This window comes from Callospermophilus lateralis, chromosome 9 (assembly GCF_048772815.1).
Source record: "Callospermophilus lateralis isolate mCalLat2 chromosome 9, mCalLat2.hap1, whole genome shotgun sequence".
In the NCBI taxonomy this organism is placed as follows: Eukaryota; Metazoa; Chordata; class Mammalia; order Rodentia; family Sciuridae; genus Callospermophilus; species Callospermophilus lateralis.
The window spans coordinates 10,431,280-10,456,807 of record NC_135313.1 but is presented as its reverse complement, the minus strand read 5'-3'; the positions used below and the strand labels follow the sequence as shown (position 1 = coordinate 10,456,807).

The 25,528-nt window shown below is 38.0% G+C and overlaps 1 protein-coding gene across 2 annotated transcripts in view; it reads right to left on the bottom strand.

The window, feature by feature from the left end:
• Positions 1-5,551, bottom strand: part of Sphkap (SPHK1 interactor, AKAP domain containing) — a 127,581-nt gene extending 122,030 nt beyond the window's left edge. For both annotated transcript variants that reach the window (XM_076866304.2, XM_076866305.2), the window contains exon 1: positions 5,475-5,551. In XM_076866304.2, coding sequence (XP_076722419.2) covers positions 5,475-5,551 — 77 coding nt within the window. The remainder of the gene's footprint in view (positions 1-5,474) is intronic.
• Between the last annotated feature and the right edge of the window lie 19,977 nt (positions 5,552-25,528).

The following is a 25,528-nucleotide window of genomic DNA, read 5'->3' as shown; positions in this document are numbered from 1 at the left end:
CAAATGTAGCCTGTTTCCAGTGCTTTGGCATTTAAGAAAACTAGGCTCAATTTTCCTTTTTGCTACTTACTATATGTGAAATTGGACTTGTTACTTAAGTGTTAGTTTCCTCAACTATAAAATGCCAGTGATAATAGGGGCTCTGTCATGGAGTGTCCTAGTGGTTACATGGCATTTCCCATACAGCCCAGTACCCAAGAAAGCAGTCCATATTAATCTGAGAAAAAGTGGTTTCTCCTTTACATTTAATGTATTAAGCCCTGTACACCTATTTACTTCTAAGGGTCCCTTATTAGGTTTCAACATGATTTGAGAAGTTAAATGGAATGCATACAGACTTTTTGAATAAATGCATGAATACTTATCCTAGTGATATTTGTCTTCTCCTTACTCAGACCTGGGTTCCAAAAAAAGTATGCTGTAAAAATTTCTGTACTTATGCTGGCACTTGATGATTATGAAGTTATAAAATGAAGAATACCGAAGACTTTTTGAAGTCCAACAGAACGCAATAAAAGACATCCATTCAGTGAGTCTAAGATTGTTCAGGAACATGGTTTTATATCTATTTACCTGGGAAAATATCAAGATGATTAAAGAAAAGCTCCAAATTCTACACAAGATTAATTTGGCATTGGTGAAAACCTGGATTGAATCCGTTTCTAGGGGAAAGTAGTTGTACTGCTAAAATGCTACTTTAACTAGCAACAATTTAGTTAGATTACTCCAAAAAATAGATAAAAAATTATTTGGGGGCATCTTCTATTTCTTTTTTCTTCTGTGTTTCTTTTTGCCTTCCTAATTGCCTGGCAAATCCTTTCTTCCAGAGATCCTGGAAGTCAGGCTTCTGTGGGGCTCTGCTTCACTCATAAGTAAAACATCACAGAACAGAACAGAGGAAAGCACCTGGAGGGAAGAGACAGGATGGGAGCCCAGCTTTTAAAAAAGCAGAGGTAAGAGATGTGCTTGTTAAGAACACAGGCAAGCGCCCTTCTGATGTGTCTGGTAATTTCCATGTAGAGCGTGGATTTTAAAAATTTTTGGATAAGTAAATGAAGGAATGCATTTTGTTGATCTCTCAAATGTTATAGTATTCTGTTGGCAAATAATGCGCATTTCATATGTTGCTTCTTGGAGTGTAAATCCATGGCTTTTCTGGGGAATCATCTGGACAGGCTTTTTAAGGCTCTCAGCTGCATAAGCCTGTTACCCATCAATGCCTTTTAATAGGATTCTATTCAAAGGATAGAAACAAAAATAAAGACATGTGCATTGTTATTATTAATTGAAAAGCACCCTGAAAACTGTATGTTCATCAATGTGTCCATGGATGGAGTTAGTATGCAGATATGAAGATGACTCCCTTTTACCCAAAAACACATCGAGGACACCGCACAATGCATAGCTATCAACAGAGGTGGCAGCTTCTCACATAAAAGGGCTGATCCAGTCATTCTGTGCTGAAAAGCTTGTAATAGTGCACCATTTCAGGCCAGCAAAGTTGTAAGCCCTTGAGAAGCACCATGTAGAGCTCATCTGCCTGGACTCCCTGTTGTCTCTGACACTCAGTCCCCTCTGCATTCCGCCTCCCTCTCTCTTCACTCTGGCCACCCTTTGCTTTTGCTTTCCTAGAACAGACCAGGCATGACTATGGTTTGGAGCTTCATAAGGTGTTGCCCAGCTGGAACCTGCTTTGCTGGAGATCTGCAGGTCTCTCAAATGCCACCTCTTCAGTGACACTTCTTCCCCTTACTATAGTTTCTGCAATTGCCCTCTAGACCTCCCTGTCTCTGGATTCCTAACATCTCCTACCCTGCTCTATTTTCTCAGTATCCATATGATGTTCTAACATTTTATAGAATGTATTAACTTCCTGCATCTATTATTTATCACCTTCCTCTCCCCCCTGCCCTCACTGCTTACAGGTTGTAAACTCCATAAATGTAGCTATCTATGCTGGGATTTAATGATATATTCCCAATCCAAGAATATGGCATAAAAGGAGCTCAGCATAGTAAGAGTATAGTAAGAGCTCAGTAAACATTTCTTGAGTCAATGAGTTAATTAAATCATTGGTCATATAAAGTTTCATACTGATGGAAACATGAAAATATTAACAGTGGTCACCTTAGGGTGATGGGGTTATTTGTAATATTTTCTTTCTTGCTCCTTTTTGCAGTTCCTGTACATTTTGTATATTTTATTTTGTGGCCAGAGAATGTTTTCTATTTTAAAATGGGTGATAGAAAGACCTTTGAAAATTTAGTGCTTATGAACAAATTAAGAAATGCAAAATTCTATCGTGTTTACAGTTCTAAGGAATTTCTCTGGTTAGTAAATAACTTTTTCCTTTCAAATCACATAAAGTTGGTAACCCTCACATATATGGGATTGCTTTAGTGAGGACTTCTCATGGGTCCTATGGAGGTGACAGACATTTCAGCCAGCACAGTCAAAGTGGACCAATGTGACTGGAGAAGCCAGCAAACGTTACCTTAAACCGGAAGCACCCTTCATAACAAAAGCTTCACCTGTCTGAGAAAAACATTTGCAGTTGCCTGTGACCTATGCCTTGCCTCCTTGATGTTTCTGGGGCTGTGACTTTTGAAGGATTTTGTAACTGTCTGTGTAGATAATTGATGAAATGAATTCACCTGGGACTACCCTGTGCAGTACCTCACCAGTTCTGGGTAATGAGACTTAGATCAGGAGCTGAGGCTCTTGGAGGCTGCCAGCCAAGCTTTCTGGCACAGTATTAAAGGATATTATCATTCCATGAATACCTATCCCCTGAGAAGAAGCACCTCCTGATGCGTAAGAATGGCCAAAACTAATGGCTTCATTTTTCCTTACCAATTTTAATGGACTCAAGAATTTTATTGAGCTCTTTATTTGGTACATTAGAGTATTTTTAAAAAAATATCCAAGCCAGGAGGATGATTTTGAAGAAATACTAAAACAATCTCAGCATGTTGGAATGGGCCTGAAGAATAGTCCTTAAGTAAGGTTTGGGGGATAACCTTGGCCAGGTAATTCTTGCTACCAGGCATTTTGGCATATATATTAGGATTTAATGATCAACTCTGCAAAATGAACTTGGAGTTGTTATTATTACAGTTGTAGATTATTTCCACATGGTGCAAGTAACTCAGTTCCTTAATTAAATGAAAATCAATGCATTTTCATTTTATGACTTTAAAAAGTGCAGCTTGTTAAATGTCAAACATTATAAATAAAAATCGAATAAGCTTAAAATAGAGAGAGTTTTATATCAAAAGCACAGCAATGAGAATATAACAGGACTCACAAACTGAGAGCCATATCGGCCTGCACAGTATTAAAATATTTTAATTTAGCTGCCAACACTTGAAAAGGGGAAGAATGTATCCCCCGCAAAAGACCACGTTTCTGTCTTCCCTGGAACAAACAGTAAATCAGGCTGCACTGGGCAGTAATTGGTGAACTTGGGACCTCTCTAAAGCATGCCTTCAGAATCTGCTGCCCTCGTTTTAATTATAAGTATTGGCCAGGAAAATATTTGATTATGTGAGATTAAACATCTGGGACATATTTTTTATCTCAGATTTTCCTTCCTGGATTTCTTGTTTTTGCCCTTCTTTTGCGGGGGGGGGGGGGGCTTTATTTTTTTTTTAGAGCAGTTTTAGGTTCACAGGAAATTTAAGATGAATGTACACAAAGGTCCCCTGTTGTCCCTGCCCCAGCCCCCACACCGCCTCCCTGTCACCAACATTTCCCCAGGGAGAGCTGCACTTATGGGCTTTGGTAAACTACACACTGAAGATGGTAATCACCCAACATCCTCAGTTTGCACCAAGGTTCACCTTTGTGCTGTATGTTCTATGGGATCGGAGGAGAAATAAATAATGAATGACATGAATATTATTATAGTATCTACAGGGTATTCTCATCACTCTAGAAATCCTCTATGCTCTGCTTATTTGACCCTCCTCAAACCACCCTAAAATTTTTAGGATTGTATTAACTGTTCCATGAGTTAGTTTTGTTCTCAGAATATTTTTAAACTTATGTTACATTTTGAAAGAAAGCACACAATGTCTGCCAACTGGTCAGTTCTCCATAAATGTGGTTGGGACAATAAGGACCTCACTTTAAACAATCTTGTAACTTTTCTTGAAGTGAGCCACATAAAAATAAAGATCATCTTTTAATTTCGATTTCCTACTTTGGGATGTGAGGGTCTCTAGTTCTGAGATACAAGTTTTAGGGAACCTAGCAGAGATATCAGGTAGATGGAAACAATATATGCCATTAAGTGGAATCTTTCTGCTTTTAAAAATCATTTTAAAGTTTGTGTAAATTATAATTGCAATATCTGAAATCAGTAGAATGAAGGAAGCCATGATGTATAACAACACCCACACATTAATCCTAGGAGAAGATCAGCAGTTAACTTAAATATGTCAAATTTCAACCCTTCTTCCATGTGGTATAGTGAAAATACCACTGTGTACTAGAAATAAAAGACTTGAATTGGGGTCCCAACTCGGTCATTTTCATCAGTTTGGCCTTGGGAAAGTTACTTAATCTTCCTGAGATCTGGTTTCCTCATCTGTTACGTAAGAACAATTAGTAGATAATATCTACTTCACAAGATTCCTTGTTGCTGAATCTCAGTAAATAGTAATAAACACAGTTAATGGAGCACCTGCTTTCTTCTAGTCATTGTAATAGGATCTTACATTGGTTGCTTCAAATCCTCCCAGCATCATGGCGGGGCAGGTGCCCTTAGCTTATTATAGGCATAAGAAGACTGAAGGCTTGGCACCTTCTCAGAGTAACAGTTTATCAAGACGCTTCTTTGGAGTCTAAACGGAGATGGGTCTGCCCCCTGCCTGTGCCCTTTCCCAGATGCTCTGCTGACTTCATGCTTTTGTTACATGCTGTGAACTGTTTTTCCTGTGGGCCCTTCCACTGGATTTGGACACTCAGGTCTATAGTGAACAATGCAGGCCAGAGTGAGGGTTGGCATGAGATCTCTCCATGGCTGCACCTGGTTTAAGTCTACTCCTGTTGAGAGAAGAGGGCTATTTTGGGGTCATGGGGGGTATTACCAAACATCATCAGGCCTGGGGTTACATGAAAATGAAACAGAAAATTATACTCCTTTTATGATTTGAGGCATGAGGAAAGCTCTGCCTGAGTATAAATTTCTGCCACCTGTCCACCTTGATGCTTAAAACTCTATTTTTGTCTTGCAGTCATTGGAGATAGGAAGGGTAGCAGGGTCCTGAAGGGATGGGCACAGAAGGGGTGAAATGTTCCAGTGAAGAAGAGGTCAGGTGCAAAAGTACTGTATACCAGGAAACCTGTGGGGTTAAGGTCAAAGCCTCAGGGTGAGCACCCAGGAGGCTCACAGGATGCTGGAAGGAAAGAGGATGCCCTGATCACAACTTGGATTTTTAATCCCCTGGACCCCACGCCCCACAACCAACCTGGATTCCTGCGAGTGTCTCTTGGCAGGCAGGGCAGCAGAGAGGCAGATAGGAGAGTTTGGTTCAACTACCCACATGGCTGATGGAGAGGACCACACCCACCATAAAGGAGTTAAAACACCAGCAGATTTGGAGAGGAAGCAAGAGGGGAGAGGGTGGGGGAAAAAAAGAAACAGCAGTTTTAGTATCATTTAAGAGGAATGACACAGATTCACAGTCGGCTGTCTTTTAAAAAAGCACAAAAGTAGCTAAATCGTGAGTTTGCAACAATATTATTTTAAATTTTTAACTCAGAAAAGGGTTCCAAGATTACAGATGTTTTTCAGTGGTATCTATCTTGGATCATGCTGAATTTATGTTTGTGATTGGGCTTCACATCTTTAATGCATCAAAAGGCAATTTACATTTTGCAGATAAGAATTTGACCTGTTGCATGCATATCTGCAAGCGAGAAACACCCTTTTGTGTTTCTCAAGCTTAATGTTTTAAAAGGGAATAACTAGGCAACAGATCCAGCTTCTCTGAAGGTTTTGTAAATAAGATTTCTGCCCCATGTATGCATCCAAGTCATATTAATAATTCCCTTCTCAGTGCAAATCAATAGTATATCACTTCAAATCTCAGAAGTTGTAATGTTACTATAAGTATGAAAAAGAATACTATCTGTAGGTCTATCTATTTATCTATCCATTTACCATCATCATCATCATCATCATCATCTATTTATAAGCAAAGAGTTAAAAGGAAGCAGTGAAACAATCTTCGCATCTCATTGCCCAGTAGCCACTGGCAAATCATTAGAATACAATAACATTTTGCTGTCTGAATGAAGATAACAGAGAAGAAATAAGGTAGGAAATTGTTCGAGCCATCAAAGCAGAAAATACCAGGTGTAGGAAAAGGGTGGTAGCAACAGATATGAATGAGCAACCACGGAGTCACAGAGTCACATGAGAGCTTCGATCGAAGCCACTCACTCAGGTCTATAATTCTTCTGAAAGGTATTGCACGTTTATTCCTAGAAAGTGCTCATTTATTTGTAGCATTGTAAATGTTTTTCTTTTTCAAGTTTCACTTTTTGTTTGTGACTCATATGAAACTCTAGTTTATCAAAGTGTTTGATTTATATTCAGCCAATGTGCTAAATTCATTTATTAAATGAATGATTTATCTGCAGATTATTTTGTATTTCTAGGTACACAATGAAATGAATTGCAAATGCTGACAGCTTTAGTTTCTTGTATATACATACACACTTTTTGTTCTTGTTATTGCTTTACTGTGGTAGCTGGAATATTCAGGAAATGTTGAATAAATACATTAATGTAAAAATCCTTAAATTTATACCACTATGTACTATGTTTGCTGTAGTATTTTTCTTTGTTTGTTTGTTTGTAGATACTGTTTACTAAGTTAAGGAAATCCTTGTCTATTTCTACTTTAAACATTTTTCTAGTACTTTTATTCTATTACTTATGATAGAATATTACATTTTATCCAGTGCCTTTCTGGATTTATCAAGATAATCAGATGATTTTTCTCCTTTAGATTATTAATATTATTGATCATAATAATTGATTTTTCATTAAGCCAGGCTTAGAGTTTTTATTTTCTTTTATTTTCTATATGAGTTTGCATTCTATTGGAATTATCTGTTTTATTGAAACATACTGAATCATGGGCTCAACTCTCCAGTAGAACTATCTGGGAGTACAGCATTTTTTTTTTTTTGAGGGAAGGTTTACAATCAAATAATCAAATCTTTGATTTTTTTTTTGGTACCAGGGATTAAATCTAAGGGCCCCTAACCATTGAGCAACATTGCCTTTGAGACTGAGTCTCACTAGGTTACTTACAGCCTCCCTGGGTTACTGAGGCTGGTTTCAAAACTGCCATCCTCTTGTCTTGGCCTCCAGAGCTGCCAGGATAAGAGGTGTTCACCACCACCATGCCTGGCTAAATCTTTAATCCTTAAACACCATTCATGGCTTTCATTTCTTCTTGGGTTATTTAGGTAAGTTATGATTTTACTTGAAATTACCTGTTTTATTAAATATTTTTTGTAATTTTTGTCTCAGGTATCTGTAGTAATCTTCATTTTTTGTCATTCCTACAATTGTGTTTTTGTTCTATCAAATTAAATATCTCAGGGATAACTTGATTTGCTTTTCTAAGGACGAATCTTTGATTAGTCTGTCCTCTTTGGTCTATATTTATTTTCTAAAGTATTAATTTCTGGTCTTATTATTATTTCTTTTTCTCACCTTCTCTAGAGTTATTTTGTTTTTTCTAATGTTTACTGTATCATGTTTAGCCTATTTTAAAAAATGCACCCATTTATGTTTTTATCGTATAGTGCTTTTATCTGGATTCTATGTTTTGAAATATGCCAATTTTTATTACCCATAGATTATAACTAGTTTATAAATTGCATTATAGATATGCAGGTGCATGCACATTTGAAATTGCATTTTAATTTTTATTTATCTGAAAATTTTTAATTTATGTTTACATTGATGATTTCTGGTTGAATTGCTTTGTGCTCATGTAACATGTTTTGCATGCCATTCATGTTTGGTCTTTGTATAAAATTCCTTTATAACCCAGTGTAGATGGTCAATTTCTGTAAACATTGTATGCATTTGGCAGTTTGGGGTTGTATTATCCAATATATGTCTATTAAAATATATTGGTTTGATGTTCAAATAATTCTAAATCCATATTGAATTTTTTTTCGGCGGGGATAATTTTTTCTTTGTCCATTTTCACTGACTTAATTTTGAGGCAATTTTGTTGGATGAATACAAATATTATCAATTTTGTTGGATGAATACAAATATTGTCTTATATTTAATTTTTCTTGACACATGGGGCATTATTAATATTGTTTATACAGCCAATACTTATTTAGACTTACTAAATATTTAAAACATTCTTTACATTTTATTTTTTCCATACTGCAGACCTCACATCTGGGACTGCCTTTCTTCTGCATGGAGTAAATCTCCTATTATTTTATGTAATGAGAAGTAATGCTCTTGGTGTTTGTATGAATATGTATTTATCCTCACAAGATATTTTCACTGAATATAGAATTCTGAACTGGAGATTTTTTTTCCTTTGACACATTGAAGATGCTGCTTCCTCATCCCTGGTAGCCTCTTGTTGCTTTTGTGATACCAGGAATCAGTGTGATTATTATTTTTGATGGTTTGGGTCTTTTTTTTTTTTTTTTACCAACTGCTATTAACAATTTTCTATTATCATTGGTGGTATGATGATGTTTAGCTGGTAATTCCTTATTATCTTATCTATTCTTTAAGTATTTTAGTATGTTTGAAAATGTTTTATTACCCATTTTAATCACTTTCATCAAGAGGATTGATAAATAACTTTGTTACACCACTAGAGCTAAAAGTCACCAACATTTAGAAGTTACCTGAAGCTGTTTGGAAGAGTCACACACAGAAAGGACAACAGTACCAAGGCTTTGAAGGCTGAGAAAACATGGGAGGATGAGGGACATCTACCAATATTTGTGAGCAGAGAAGACCCTACTGGAAGAACAAGCTGATTGCCTGAACAGCTTTTCATAAAGCATTAGAAGTAGTTGGACTGACAAGGAATTAGACAATTATTTTGCCTAGAGATACATAGTTACGTGATCATTTTGAGCTATAGCAGTGAGCAGCAGTGAAAACAACAGTAACAGTAATTACTGTACAAGTGGAGCATCCCTTACCAGAAACCTTCAGCACTGGAAAAGTTCTGACTCTTAGATGTTTTCAGAGCTTGGAATAATTGCATATGCATGTTGAGATATCTTGGGAGTGCGACCCAGGTCTAAACATAAGATTCCTTTGTTTTGTATATACACAGCCCAAAGGTAGCTTTTACTGCCCCCTGTCACATGCAGTCAGGTGTTGAGTTTTCTACTTGGGTGTCATTCCAGTGCTCAGAAAATATGGGATTTCAAAGTATTTTGGATTAACAGGTATTTGAGTTAGGGATGCTCAACCTGTAGGTCACCCCTTAGAAATTCAATAAACCATCTTCATTTTTTTAATGTAGATCATAATTAAGATGACCGTGAAGCTTACAGTTTTCATAGCAGACCTGACTGAAAATCATTTTATGAACGTCAAAAACAAATATTTGACACAGTAGGTATTTAAACAAATGTAGTCTTCTTATACACTTAGTGCACAATCTGTTTCTGGAAAGCAACATGCTTCAGTGGAAGTTTATCCCGTTACAATACATCAAAACGCACAGGTATTTCCAAGTTATTGATAACCTTATTAAGTCTTAATTTCATGTTAAAAATTCAATATAACACTATTCTATCGTGGTGTGTACAGTTTTAATTTTTCAGAAAGAGCTCAGGTGAGTGGCTTAAATTCAGACTGCAGATTGGATGTGTGCTGCCTCTCAGCCAGGTCTAAATTGCTTTCACCACAAAGCGCTTTTACCTTGATGGAGGTTGAATAGCACAATCCAATATGTTAGAGAGGGAAGTAGAATGATCAATCTTTTCATGACCCTTCAAGTTCAGTTAAAAAAAGTCAAGTTCAGTTAAAAAAAAAAAAAGCAACTTAAAAATGATCAGGTTTTAGAATGAGATTCAGAAATAAAGGAAAGAATTAACATCTCCCTTCTCTTTTCTCACAATAATTCATTCAACTAAAAGGAAAGAAATCATTTAAATCATTAATAAGAAGACAAAATTTAAAGCACGATTTCAAATCCTAAACTCTAAGCACTGAGCTTACAAAGGGAAAAGTATTCTACATTCATTTTCTACTTCATGAAAAAAAGCATGTGAGCCAAGTCAACATTTAAAATATTCTCACAAGGGCTGGGGATGTGGCTTAAGTGATAGCACGCTCGCGTGGCATGCGTGCGGCCCGGGTTCGATCCTCAGCACCACATACAAACAAAGATGTTGTGTTCGCCGATAACTAAAAAATAAATATTAAAATTCTCTCTCTCTCTCTCTCTCTAAAAAAAATAAATAAAATAAAATATTCTCACAAGATAACTAGGCACATTTTACAGTATTTGTCCAAGTATTTTATATCTGAAGGAAAATTTTTAGTTAAAAATAATAATAAAATTTTCATTTGGTCTGTACTTCAGGTTTTGTAATAATCAATATTACTGACAAAATTATATCTTTGTACAATTTGTAAATGAACCATTTTAAAGCCAATTACCTATTTAAAGCATTATTCAACCCACCTAAAAAACATATTTTAAAGATAGTATAACAACTTTTTTTTCTCTTTCTCATTTATTTATTTTTAAATGAATTCTAGAATACAAGTTCATTTCCCAGCTATCAGGCATTTGTGAATTATTGATAATCTTATTAAGGCTTAATTCCATCTTATAAATTCAATATAACAATATTCTATCATTGTGTGTGCAGTTTTAATTTTTCTTTCTGAAAAATCTGATTGCAGTTTTTCAAACATTTTTATCTCAATTACTGTCGCATTGCTGACACGACTTTCTTATTTTGTTCATAACCCAATCCATTTTCCTTCAGAAGATGGAATCAAGGTTCAGAAATGGGACCAGCATTTGTGTCTGGAGGTTAGCAAGAAATAGGCTTTCCATTCACCCACCAGTAGTCACTTCTGAGATAACACTTGGTGGAGTAAGAACCCTTCGCTTTCTAAAGGTAGATAATGAGGATAAAGTAAGTGGAACACCAATTCTTAGACAGTTACAACTCCTACTAATAGGTGCTTCAGGTATGAGGGCCCATTTGAATCAAAACAACAAAAGAAGGTTGCTCACTAAAAAGATCATCCAATGAATATGACATAAATATGCATTTTAGGTTTCATAACTCCACAATTCCCAATGAGCCAAGGTTCAAGGAACTTTGGTTTGTTCTTGGAAATTGAATCTCATCCTTTCCAGGGAAGCGGGCACAGATTTTACAGAGGTCAAGCAGATAAATGCATCCCCTCATTATTAGGAAAGCTCAGCCGTTGGCATAGCAGCCTTCACCGTTGCCTCATTAGATGCCACTGAGAAAGTGAACCCAGGGCAGAAAGTGAGCAGATCCAGCCAGAGCAATTATGCAGAGACTTCGGGGCTTAGTCCTTAAAACTGTTGTTTTCTTATTTATCAAATGTTCAGGGGGGTTGTGAACATACTTCTGAGAGAAAACCTGTTTCCTTTTTTTTTTTTCCAAATTATAGCTGCAAACAGGTAACGGAGCTTCCATGTGGCACAGGAGAAGGGGGCAAAAAAGAAAAAAAAAAGCCCAGTGTTAAGGAGCCATTGGTAATGGGTGCTCAGGGAGGAAACTCAGCAGGTCACCATCTATGAGCCAGTTTCTAGGCAGAGCAGAGCAGATTGTGTCCCATATAGAAGAGAGCTGTGGTTAGAATGTCTTCCCTTCTGAAGGATTAGTTAAGCCAAGATATGTCAACCCAGAGAACAAAACCTACTGTGAGATAAGATTACTCACTTCTATATTTACTTTCGTCGTGTTTACATTACCGTTTCCCAAGGAATCTGACCTAAGTGTCGCGATGCGACGGCATCCCAGTTGTGACAGAACCAGAAACAAGAGCTGGTAGAGTTTGGATCTTAGGTGTCCCCAAAGGCCCAAGCGTTTAAAGGTTTGGTCCTCAGAATGGTGCTGTTGGGAAGTGGAGGGGCTTTAGAGGGGGCACCTCTGGGGAGGTCTTTAGTTCAATGGGGATGTGTCCTTGAAGTGGGTTATGGGAACCTGGTCTCTTCTTCCCTTCGGGCCTGAGGTGAGCAGTTTTGCTCTGCCACATAGTCCTACCAGGACGTGCTGCCATAAGCTCAGAGCCACGGTGCCAACTAATCATGATTAAAGCCTTTAAAACTGTGATCCAAAATAAACTTCTTCTCCAAAATAAAGTTGATTATCTCAGTTATTAGTTAGTGTAACAGAAAACTGACTAATCCAGGAGTCAGGAGGAAGCTTCATGTATATTAGTATTCCTGATGACTATTGCATGATTGCTTGAATGTCGGAATTCTCTATTGCTTCAACAAGTAGTCATGGTAACATGTCCTAGACCTTGTCATAGGTTCAGATTTACTTCTGAGTTTTTCAGTTTTTGAAGCAAAGTTTTCTAGAAACTACACAAGCATTAGATTTTTCCTGAAATATGAGATCAAAATGAGATTCCCTTCTAATAGTTTATTAACAGCTCCCATTAGCCAATTTATAAGCATAACAGGCAGAAAGATCATAATCCTTCTAAGTGATCATAAAACCAGGTAGAAATCTGTGTGCACACTCATTCTTTTAATCCTCAACAAATGACTACTGAACCTCAAACACTGCAAGTTACTCGAGATGCCGCAGTGAATGAACACACAAAACCCAGCTCCATGAGTTTATGTTGTATTGGATGAGACAGGCAAAAAAAGCCATATGGTAAAACAGGCCAAAGATAAGGAAAATAACCTTTGATATTACTCTTACAAGGTAAGTATTTTCACGTGGATTGTCTAGTTCTCCCTACACATAAATAATGAGGACTAGGTCAGGAACTATTCAGATACACATTCAGGGTAGTTAAGTAATTTTGCTGAAGTCACATAGTAGGGCACAGAACATGATTTAAAATCCATGTCTTCAAATCCCACGCCTTAGAATTTTTTCCATTACAAAGCACTCTGTATCATACCCAAAAGTGCATTGAATGGTCCCAAAGAGCTGTGTGTTGGATATCAGGGGCAGAAAACATGTAGAAAACCTGACACAGAAAGTGTATCTGAATATTTTAGGGTTTTCCACCCACAGCCTCACACAAAGCAGGATGCAACTGGTGAGAGCAGAATGAAGCAGCTGGATAATTAGTGATAGAACACCTGTTATTCTCATTATTCTCCTTTTCCAGTTTTTTTTTATTATTAAAATTGCTTCCAGAGGGCTTTGAGTTCATTTTTGCTTTTTGCTTTTACTTTTGGCTTTTTACTTTTTTGCTTTTCCCACCCTGGCCTAGCAGTGCCCATTGGGAGAGGCGTCATTTTTGGATGAAAGCAGTGGAGTAGAATTAGGGGACAGTGCGTGAACCCGATGGTTTTACCATTGCTCAGAATGCCTTCGCTGGAGTGTCTCAGAAGTAAACACTGAGATGCTATTTAAGTGGTCACAGAAAGACAGTGGTTGCTTTTTCTAGGTTGAGTAATTCTGATTTTTAAAGAGAAAAGAAAGTCACCAGGTAACCGAGGCATTCCATTTTCCACAGTGTTGGTTATTTATTTATTTATCTTGGCCACAGCCTCCAGCCTGCTGCAGAACGTGCAAGACTGAGGCGGAAATGCCAGGAACACAACAGCACGTCAAGCTGAGTGGAGCTAACGATGACTGATCTGCTTGCAAAAGGTCAGGACTTGTGCAGCAGAGTGGACATCCCGCACAGACTCATTTCTTCCGTGGCTGTGCTAAAGCAACGGGGAGATCGGGCAATTACCCAGTGAATTTAGTCGGTGCTGCTGTTCAGTGCTGGCCGTCCATTCAAACAACTCCTATTTATTGTCTAAACTGTCCACTAATGACATTCTTCACTTTCATCTCCTTTTCAGACCTCAGGGGAATGAGCGAAGGTAACACATACACATGTCAGACCGCTGTGATGGGATTCACTTCTGTCTTTTGAGCACTGTGTGATTTTATCCCAGAGAGTGGGACTGAGAGACCAGTCCCACCCAGCACCAGTCTGGAGGTGGTTAAAGTGGACCCGAGTGGAAAGAAGGAGAGGCAAGTTTAAAGAAACAGCTGACGTGAAGGGTCAAAGTCTGAGAGGCCGATTCCATAGAGTGAACCTGGGCCCAACAGAAAATTTTAAAAAATATAGAAAATTCAGTAAGAATAGAACTAGGAGTGAGAAAAGGACAGCCATTCGCATCCTTCTGAAACTCTCAGCCGAGATTCAAATTTTCCTTTCTGAGCTTCGGACTGCAAGGCCCAGAAGCCTCCCAGATGTCTATATCTCAAGATCAAATTCTGCATCCATCTCAAGGTCAAATTCATCCACCTGATACAATTTTCCCTTGGAGTTTTCAGCTTAGTTTCTGTCATTAAAATCATCTTGAATGATCTAAACTACAGAAAATTTGGATTGACTATTGACTCCTTTCCTCCTCACCCTAGATATTTAACGAATTACCAGATCCCTCCAATTTGACTCTAAATATGCCTGGCATCCCACCCTTTTTAAAAATTTTCTTTTTGCATTCTTATTTGCATTGAAAGAATTAAATTCTTCTTCATAAGCCATAGATGAGGAGACCAGGACCGGAGGCAGGTCATGAAGACTGAGGGATGGAGCAAGAAGTGGCCCCCAGTTAAAGAGCTACGGAAGAATTTACTCAAGGCCACTGCAGTAGAGGAGAGAGACCAGAAGGGAGCCTGCAACCCACTCAGCTTGAAGATCAGGTGAGCTTACTGAGAGCAAGGGTGGGGGTCACGGTCATCAATGTTTGTTAACTTATCTACAGTAAATGTTCTCCTATCCTTATGACAGGAGGGGGTTTCACGAGGTGGAACAAGGCACCCACAGAGGTTGTGGTCCTAGTCTCCCACAGAGACGGGGAGAGAGGATTGCTGTCTCCCTTGATATCTACACTTCAAGTAGACGGTTCCCAAATGCTTAATAAAGTCTGTAGAACTTACAAGAAGCTTTCAAAATGTTGACTATATCAAAGGTCAGAGAAATAAAATACAAATGCAAATTTTCTAAAGAAATTGCTCTAAGAAAGGGGGTGTGGATCTAGAGTCAGGAAGAAGCATATCTAAAAGTTAGCCCAGCAGAGGGACAAGTGACAGCTGTCTTGGTCAGTGGATGTCAGGGGCTTCCCTTCCTCCCCACGCTCACTACCCTCCACAGGGAACCAGAGGTTTGCCTCTGTGCCATCATGGCTCTGTCTGTGCAGCTTATTTCTCCAAAGATGTCTTCAAAATTTCCCTCCAGAGCAATTTATTGTTTGTTGACAGCCTCCAGGAACATGGTCTGGTGCAAGGAGGTTGAAAAGGAGTTCTCTTGCCCTTGGTGACGCGCCTCACCCTTGTCTGCCAGCAAGGTCTTTAATGTCAGAACCTTCATCACTTTGGGAAAGACAAAATGGCCAAACTACAGATTAGGGCAGAGGAATTCTCCCGAGTTTGGTGTTTTGAATGAATCTGAGCTGATGCTATCAGTGGACTTACGAACTTGGAAGCAGAGGATGTGGAATATTTTAATCATCGTGTCTCTCTTCCCCAGTGTAATGAAGTCAGTATGTTCTTTAGCTAGATTTATGTGAACCCCCTGAATGAAATACTGAAATAGACTTTATATGGTTAGGCACGACTTATATGCCAATCAAATATACATCTATGGGACATGAATGTTTTTTAAGTATACTCGTTTGATTTCATAAACCTTGGTGCTAGTGTGAGGTAATAAATGTTCACCGTCTATGGTCTGGACCCATTTCCCTTTTCTGTACAATGACTTTCTTGGTTTTTCAAATAATATGTTAGTATGGATGTTCTCTGTGCTTGTAGAAATAAATAATTTCTATGAAATTATTTATTCATTGCTGATACTGATTTGGACTACAGATAACATTTAAGTTTCTCTTATTCATTTAATGAATATTTCTCCAAGCTGACATTGTGAAAAATAAAAGACTAGATGTGGCAGATACAAGGGTGACCAGAGGTGGACCTGTGTCCTATTTTCAACCAACTCTGTGTGTGGAGCAGCCAAAAATGAAATGATAACTATGTCAGCCTCATGGGTTTCAGGGATGTGGGAGGGCCTGGCTTGTGAAGTAGAGGAAAAGTTTCACTAAGAATCTGACTGCTAAGGAGGGATGGGACTAAGCAGGCGAGGAAGAGAAGAGGGCCCTTCCAAGTGAAGGGGCCTGGTGTGTAGGAGTGACCCAGGGCGGGTCAGTCCACATAGCAATGGGAAACAACGTCTAGAGAAGGTCGAACAGGACCCCGTGGAGAGGACGTGAGACCTGTGAGAACTTGGTATTCTAGTGGAGGTGAGTGGGAGGATAAGGAGCTGGCTCAATCCAGAAACAAGGGTATTTTGCTCCAGAATGTTAGTTATCCTGGCTTTGTGCTCTGGTTTAAGTATGTGGTAATCAGTTCAAAGCCTCGTGTATGGGATTGCCAGTGCTGCGGACAGCTTTACAGGACCGACAGCTTGCCTGCCTACTGCATCACATGAAATTTGAGCATTGTAGACATTCTTATTCCTTCAGAAGTACCATTCATGGGCACAAGTGGTGGCCCAAGGATGGAGTCAACAGATGACAAAATGTTCTTACAAATTATTAGGAATATGCTTTGCTTTTGATTTTGGTAGATGCTGGTTGTAACCTACCATATTCTTTCTCTAATAACTCCTGCACCCTATAAACCAGGAGCCAGCCCTCTTCAGAGACTTAGGCTTGCTTCTTCTACGCACTTTACCTCCAAACAGATAAGGTCAGGGGCAAGTAGATTCCCCGAAAAGGAAGCCCTCTGCATGCCTGCATCCTTTCAATAGGTGCACGAGAGCATCTAAGAAGTTCAGTGGAGAATGTGGGTGAATTTCAGGCATTAATTATGACATAGGCATTGATATTTTAATGGCATTAATATGTTGTGAAAAGGTCTCTTGTGTTTGAAATATAGTCACTGGCCACATCAATTAGATACTCAGCTGGATTATTTATCAGTAATTTTTATCTCGGTTTGTGTTTGAATAAGACCACTGGTTTGGCCATTTTTGCTAAATGATACTTGTGCATCCATAAATTTTTTTTGTATCAACCCAGTGGGAAGAATTCTATGAAATTATTTATTCATTGCTGATACTGAAAACAGGGATTATGTGCCAGACATACTTCATATATTGCTATATTACCTTGACCTTGAAAAGTAGGAGAAGTTAGGAAAGGCATAGAGGTTGTAGGATCCATAAGGAGAGGGAGTTCAGACCTTCTTAAACCCAATGCCCCGGGGAAGTGGCAAACCTCTGGGAGGCACAGCTGATTTGTGCCCATAGAAGCTGAGCCAGGAAGCACTGGGGCTCCCCAATGAAACGGATCCTGCTGTCCCACTTTTAAAGTGAGCAGGGAGCGGCTGTTGGTCAGTGAAGAACTGGATAGCAGCAGCAGTGAGGAGCTGGGGCTACAGACACTGTCCTGTGTTTTATAGTGGACGTGGATTCATGCATGACCTTGTAGAAGGAAATGGAGACTCTTTAATCATGAAAATTATTAGGGCAATTGAGTAGCAGACTCAGAGACCCAGAGAGATAGAGAGGTGAACAAGTATATAGAGAGATTTTAAGAACACAAATAAAATGAATGTTCTCTATTGAACACTTAGCAAATGTTAGGGGCAACTTTTTTTTTTTTTTTATTGAATTCTACCAGCTTTAGTACCTGCATGTACAGTGCAGCCCAAGGAACCCAAGGGACCTGCTTTCCTCCCCTCCCAGCATCCATCCATTCTCAAGCCCTCTCACTCACACTTCTGTCTGGTTCTCTGCCATCCTCTCCCTCGCCCACTCTCCCATCTTTCCTCCCTAGTGCTGTAGAGGAGAGGCTGACTGTTTTTATCTACAAAGTACACAAAGGGTCAGGCAGGGCACTTGAGCATGAAGGCAGTATTGCTACCTTCTTTGCTACTTGCACTGGAGAACATGGTAATACCTCAATAAACATCACAGGGAAGAATTCTCCTGGTGGCTGTCTGTCTGCATGGCACATGACCAACCTCTGTGTGTCTGGTACCTGTTTAACTCTAGACTAAAAAAACCTTTATGGCATCCTCTTAATGATTATCACTACTCTTGAGTGACCCTCTTCTGCTGATCCTGTGATCTTAGCACCCTATTCCCCTCCTTTGCCCTCAAGAGTTGTGCTACTGAATTATGGGTAATTATAATTCTAATTAATAGGCAACAATAACAACTCCTGTTTATGCAGCATTTACAATATACTAGGTATTGGGCTCTTTCCTTTATGTGTATATTTTGATTAGGGTTTCCAGGCACCTGTAACTTGAAAAACTTCAGTGATATCACATTATTTTTAGAATGAGCATCTACTGGTTCCCAATGCTTAGCATACTCTGGCCTCTAATGTTCAGGTCTTATTTCTTCCTCCCCTTTTCCTCATTGCCTGAACTCCAGGCACCAGCTGGAGTTGACGGGCACCTTACCTGGTATACACTAAAGGGTCAATGTGGGTACTGAATGAATGAATGGATGAATGAATGGATGAATGAATGAATTCTGTTTTCCCAAGGCTTGTACCTGTCTTGCACTTGGCCTCTACTCCTTATCAAGAGGCTTATTTCTGTGGCAGCACTTTCTCTCCTGCCTTGGAGGTTTGTGGAATTATTATAGGGATCAGTGACGATAATTGTGAAGGAGTAGACAGACATTAATGTCACTGAGGTCCTGGTCACTACAGACACTGCCAGGAAACCACTGCATGGCTTTAATCTAATTGACCCTCTGACTATCTTTTAGATTTTGAGCAACATTGTAGTCCCATTGAAAGAGGAGTGACATATATTGAGGGTCTGCTATATCTTCCTGGAAAAAAAAAATGGTGCTTTCATATATTCTATTCAAATTACTATCCACGCATCAGAAAGAGAATAATAATTGTGAGATATTTTGAAACCATGAAGGCCTCTTTAATGCTAGCTTGACTGAAGGATGGAAACATTCAATCTGAAACTTCTGACTGTAGCTGTCTTGCTCAGTCAGACAATCCACCCATGTACAGACAATGTTGTGAAGCTGGAAAAGATTTCAGAAGTGCTGTTCCTTGAAGAAAGTCTGGTAAATTTTGTCACTACAAATTGTCCCCCAAAAGGTCAGATGTCCTTTTTATTCACAGACCATTCCCTGCAGTTGCAAGGTTGTGTAAGATAAAGTTCAAGTTTTATTAACTAATTGACCAAATATGTAAGAATGAGTCGCCAGTGTTTCTACCTGTCCAAACAGTACCTTTGTATTGTATAACACTTGCCTGTTGATGGTTTAAGAGGTGGTGACTTTTATTTAAATAAAGTGTTAATTAATTGAAATGACAAATCTTCCAGAAGATGAAGGATTTCAGAAAGGTGTAGAACATAACTGTTGGAAAACTCTTTAAGCACCAGTCAATCACATCACTAAATGGAAATCTGGCAGAAGGCAGCCAGATAATATCAAAAGAAGAGAAAATCAATGAGGACTGACAGGACAGATGCTTCACACAGAGATGGATTTGAGAGTCAAAGAATTAAAGGGAGTGTGGGCAAAATTGATGAGGCTGCTGAGTACAGCTATAGAATTGGCACTGTTTCCGATCTTGAAACAGAATACTATGTTCACACATAATTTTAAAGGGAAAATTATGACTTTCCAATCCAGTCACACCTAATTTATTATTTGTTCATTATGTCATTCAGATTTACTTTTGAGATATTGGCAAAATGAGCTAATTATAATGTTATTTTTTTGAATGGCAAATTTCTAACCAATAATACTAATGTTGTTCACGATTTCATATGACACAGGTACCTTTGTAGCAAATTTACTTTACACATCTTTTTCTGGGTTCCATTTATCTTCTTGTAGCACACATTCAAATCGATACATTCTTTCCCTTGAAACAAGCAGGTGAGCATCCCTTCCTATTTTTTCCCCACTCCCAACCATTCATACCAATACTGTAAAGTCTTCCAGCTTAAAACCTGGGTTAGATCTCCACCTTTTTTGCATTTCTTTACATATCCTGTATTCATCCTGTGAAGTCTTGGGCTTGGGATAAACACTGAAGAAAATGTCATGGTTCACACTGCTCCACATTCTTTCCCTGTATGAAGAACTGCTGGAACCCTCAAGGACTCAGCGTCATTCCATTTGTGGTAACTGTGCTGGGGCATGCCACTTTCTATGTATATTGAATCTCTTCCTTGCACACTTCTTCTTGAGTGATTCATGTGGTGAAATTGCAGCTCATTTCCTAAATTACATGATTCCTGTGAAGTGACCATATTTTCTCCACCTTTACAGGAGAGGAAGATTGACACCGTTTTAACAGAATGCCTGGTCAGATCACTGACTTGCTGATAATTACAGGAGTGGAGTGGAGTGAACGAGCCTTTTTAGTTGCTACTTAGGAACACTGTGGATTCAGTAGAAAAAAAAATATAAAAGTTAAAAATCTTCACGGTATATCAAGTGCATGAGTCAGCAGTGACTATACCCTATGGGGCTAACATTTTATTTAGAGAAAAAAGAAAGGCTTCAGTTGGTTATTTTTATCTGAATAGCTTAGATAAATTCTGTGATTATATTTGTCCACATGAACTAAGTGGAAGAATTGACTACTCAAACTTAAAATGAATGAATAAGTCTATTCATAGGCATAGTTTATAAAAAGCCATTTACTGTATCTATTTATGTTCTTAGTTCAAAATCATAGACATGTAGGAGAAAAGTAAATTTTTTTGCTTAATTTATGGTAATCTTGAATTATAAAGAGAGAAAAGGATTGATTATCCTTGTAACTTTGAAAGCAATAGTAAATATTTTAAAGTTTCTACAATTTTATTCAGTGTATTTTAATGTTTTAGGAAAGTACACTAAAGTGTGAAGTGTGAAAACTGAAAAGGTATTTTAAGTATTAATTCCCCTGATATAAATTGATAGCCATTGTGTATATAAATTATATATATATATATGTGTGTGTGTGTGTGTGTGTTTTTATATTTATATATATATATATATATATATATATATATATATATATATATATATATACATGTCTAACATATATATTTGATGAATAATTGAGAAATCTCTTTTATAAAACTCTAGCAGTATATTTTATTTTATATTCATTCTAAAACAGTTGGTTTTACTTCAATGCACTAACTGTTCTAAAGAAATTCCTTAAAACTTTTCAGATGGAGTATATTATTGAAAAAAGTATAATTAAAATAGAAACAGACCATTGCCATATAAGTTCAATTGCTCTGATACATAGGAAAATTTATCATTTTCCTTTGCTTATAATGAAATAATTGAGTGAGTGATTGATTTAGCTATGGATATTCCATCGTGTTTCACTAAGAATTTGGATAGCTAACAGAAAAGATAAATATGGAAAAAATGATAAAACATGAGTTTTATCAATTTGATGCTTATTTCAGCTCAGCTATACCAAATGATTCAGGGCTAGGGAATATAGAAATATAAAAATAGGCTCATATCATGGCTAAAAACAGTACAGATATTGAAATCATAAACTTCTACTCTGCTGTTACACTTGAGCTCTGAATGTATTTCTAGGAATTCTAGAAGCTGAAAGGCAATGATCATGTGAGCAGTTACATCGAAATTGTTTTTTTCTCATAGAAAAGTGAAGCAGATTTTTAGAAATGGGTAATAGATGTACTGTACCAGAAAAATTCTAAGAGCTTCTGATTATGTTTTAGAGATTAGTGTTATTGTTATTGTTGCTGCTGTTATGATTTTAAACAAACCCAATGTAGTAATAAGTATAATCAGGAGTTCAGGGTTTTATTATCAGCTCTATCTCCAAATATTTGTATGATTTGAGTAATTCACATAACCTTCCTTGACTTTGTTTTTTTCTAGCTGTGAAGGACAGAATTGATGACCGGGCAAGATGACCTTTGCCAAAGTCCTATCTACTTCTAATATCCTCTGCACTACATGTTCTCATTTTTTCTAGCACAGAGAGAATAGCCCTTGGTGTTTCAAAAGGCATGATTTATAGTTGAATTTCTCCTCAGGGAAAAATTATTTTAAGAAGTTATGGGTTACCTGTCAATCATGTCAAATGTTGTTGACGAGGGAGCGGAAGGCTGATCAGTCTGTGTAGTTTGAAAACGGTCCCTTTGGAAATGAAAACTATTGCCCAGGGTGTCCCAGTATCTGCTCTCTTGTGTTTCCCTCCATTCTTCTCCACATGGCCCCAGCTGCCTCCAAGATGCACAGGCACTTGTGTGCTGATCATGGAAGGAAGACAGGGGCTTGGTCTTCTTCCCTTTTTTCAGGGTCCATCTGGACCTGGCTCTATCCTCTTAAATAGCCTTTGCCAATTTGATGCTTATTTCAGCTCAGCTACACCAAATGACTAGTGCATCACAGAGGAGAAAGCAATAGTCTGTCACCTTTCCCTTTTATTTAATGAAGAAAGAAAGAAGGAAGGAGGAGAGAGAGGAAGAAATAAATAAGTCACTCTGGTTACAATCTCAAGTACTGTTTGAGAGCCAAGAATGGTCAGTTTTTAGGACAATTAATGCTTCTGGCAGACAGACTAGTGATCCTCCCAAAGACATGCACATCCTAATCCCGGGAAGCTGTGAATCTGACATGTTATATGGCAAGGCAGAATTGGGTTTCAAGATGGAATTAAGGTCATTAATCAGCTGACCTCAATATAGGAAGATTAAGCTGGATATCTAGGGGACGAATGTAATCACAAGGATTAGTAAGAATGGGAGAAGGAGGCTGAAGAGGTCAGAAGTTGGAGAGATGCAAACTGAAGAATCAACCCTAACTTGGTGGCTCTGAAGAAGGAGGAAGGTAGTCATGAGGCCAGGGGACTGGCAGTCTCTGGAAGTCGGAATAGGCACTGAGCCAGTTTCTCCAGAAGAAACTCCAGAAATGCAGCCCTGCCAACACCTTGGCTTTACCCCAGTGAGATCCACATCAGACTTCTGACACATGGAACTGTGAGATAATGGATTTGTGTGTTAAGACATTGATTGTATGGCAATTTCTTAAAGAAGCATGAGACAAGTAATGCAATGTCTTTATGTTTTTTGAACTAACCTGAGTGTCTAAAACCATGTCTACTCTAAGAAGTTTAGAAGTTTAGGCTACTTTTTTAAAAAATAATTTGGTTATGTGTGTATTTAAAATAAAAAGGGATAGAAGGAGACACATTAGTTCACATGTGTTTTTGTTTGTTTTTCTTAGATTAAAAACACTCAAACCATATTGCAGAACATGCCAACTCTTGTATCTCAAGTGGAAATGTAGCTTGGTGTGCAGGTAGAGATTTTAATGTCTGGATTTTAGCGTTCATTGGGAACACAGATTTTAATTCACGTGCTCATTCCCACTGACTGTCACTCCCTGTTTCCACTGTTTTCCTGTGATCGTGTCAAATTCTCTATCATACCCATCTGTCTTCATAGTGCTTGTGATTCAGAGATCATATTTGAGACCTGCTGAATCAAAAGGTGTTCAGAAAAAAATGGCATGTTGGTATTATATATCATGCTAATTAAGGTCAGGAACCATTTCTGACTCATTATTATTCACGATTCAGTAAGTTTGTTGGAACAGGAGATCAAAAATGTCTAAAATAAATGAAGCCCTGTGACAGAGGAGGTCTTGAAGAACCCCAGAGTGGGAAGACACAAGCATTAGGAAATGAAGTGGAACAGGGAGACAATCAAATGACATTGGATTTGGAATTTGGAATTTTATACTTCAAGATTGGCTCTGTTGTTCCCTGACTGAGTGACCTTGAATGTCATTGAAACTCTGAGCCTTGGTTCCTCATCTTTAAAAGCGGGCTGTAAATAATAGCTCCTACTCTAGTTGCCATTTGGGGAAACTGTCATTCTGCAAAATATGTCTGACTTCCAATAAAATAATAACAAGTCATATGAAAAATCAAGGAAAAAATTAAAAACACTCTCAAGAGATAAAGGAACCAACAGAACCAGATCAAACTCAAGTATGACAAAGACATTGGAACTACCTTATAAGAAATCAAAAATAATGATTATTATTTTCATGGTTCTGGAGAAGGAGGTGGGCAGCCTGCAAACTTACTTGGGTAATTGTAGTAGAAAGATGAAAACTGTAAGATAAAATAAAATGTGAGCCCTGAAACCAGATGAAAAAATGATTTTAACCAATTAATCACTGGTAGAATCAACTCAGTTGAGGAAAGGATTGATGGACTTGAAGATAGATCAGTGCAAATTACCTGCCAGAAACAAATACTGTAGGATGGGGGACAACAAAGATTATGGCAGAGGAGAGTATCAGAGGAATGTTTTAATGATGTGTGCAATTGGAAGAGTTTATTCCCAAGCTTTTCCCAGAATTAATAACAGACACCAAGTCACCAATCCAAGAAAGTTAGAGAATACCAGTCAGGACAAATACACGCGCGCGCGCGCACACACACACACACACACACACACACACACCTTCCATTAGCATATCACATTCAAATTGCTCTAAACAGGACACAAAGAAAATCTTGAAAACAGGAGGAGATGAAAGATAAAAGACATAGAAAGGAATAAAGGTAAAAATGGCAACAGCTTCTTAGCAGAGACCATAAAAGTCAAAGACAGAAGAGGACTGGCTTGAGAGAGAGAGAGAGAGACAGAGAGAGAGAGAAAGAGAGAGAGAGAGAAGATGGCCAACCTAGAACCCCATTCTCATAAAAAGCCTTCTTCAAAGAGATACAAGCTTTCCTGGAGAAGCAAAAATAGAATTCACTGCAGGCAGACCTGCTTTACAGGAAATGGAAAGGCATACTCTTTGGCCACAAGGTGTGCAGCCAGTCTGTACAGTTAAATTTGTACAACTGAGTGTCAGACATGGAATAAGCTAATGGTAATCCAAATTCATTTTTTGTTATTTCTAATTGTTTTGAAAAAAACCGTGGTAGTTTAAAAGAAATATAATGATATACACTATGTTTATAGCATTTATAAAAATAAAATATATGATGAAATAGGACCAAGTATCAAAGGAAAGAATTTGGAATGTATACCTGAAAATGCTTACACTGGATGTGAAGTGGCATATTATAACTTGAAGTTAGACTGACTAATAAAAGATATATACTCTAAACTGTGGGGGACCCCAATGCTTTTGACAAAATATAAATAAATAGTAAGTCAATAAATGAGTTAAAATGGAATTATAGAAAGTTTTCATTTAACACAAATGGGAGACAGAGAGAGAGAGAGAGAGAGAGAGAGAGAGAGAGAGAGA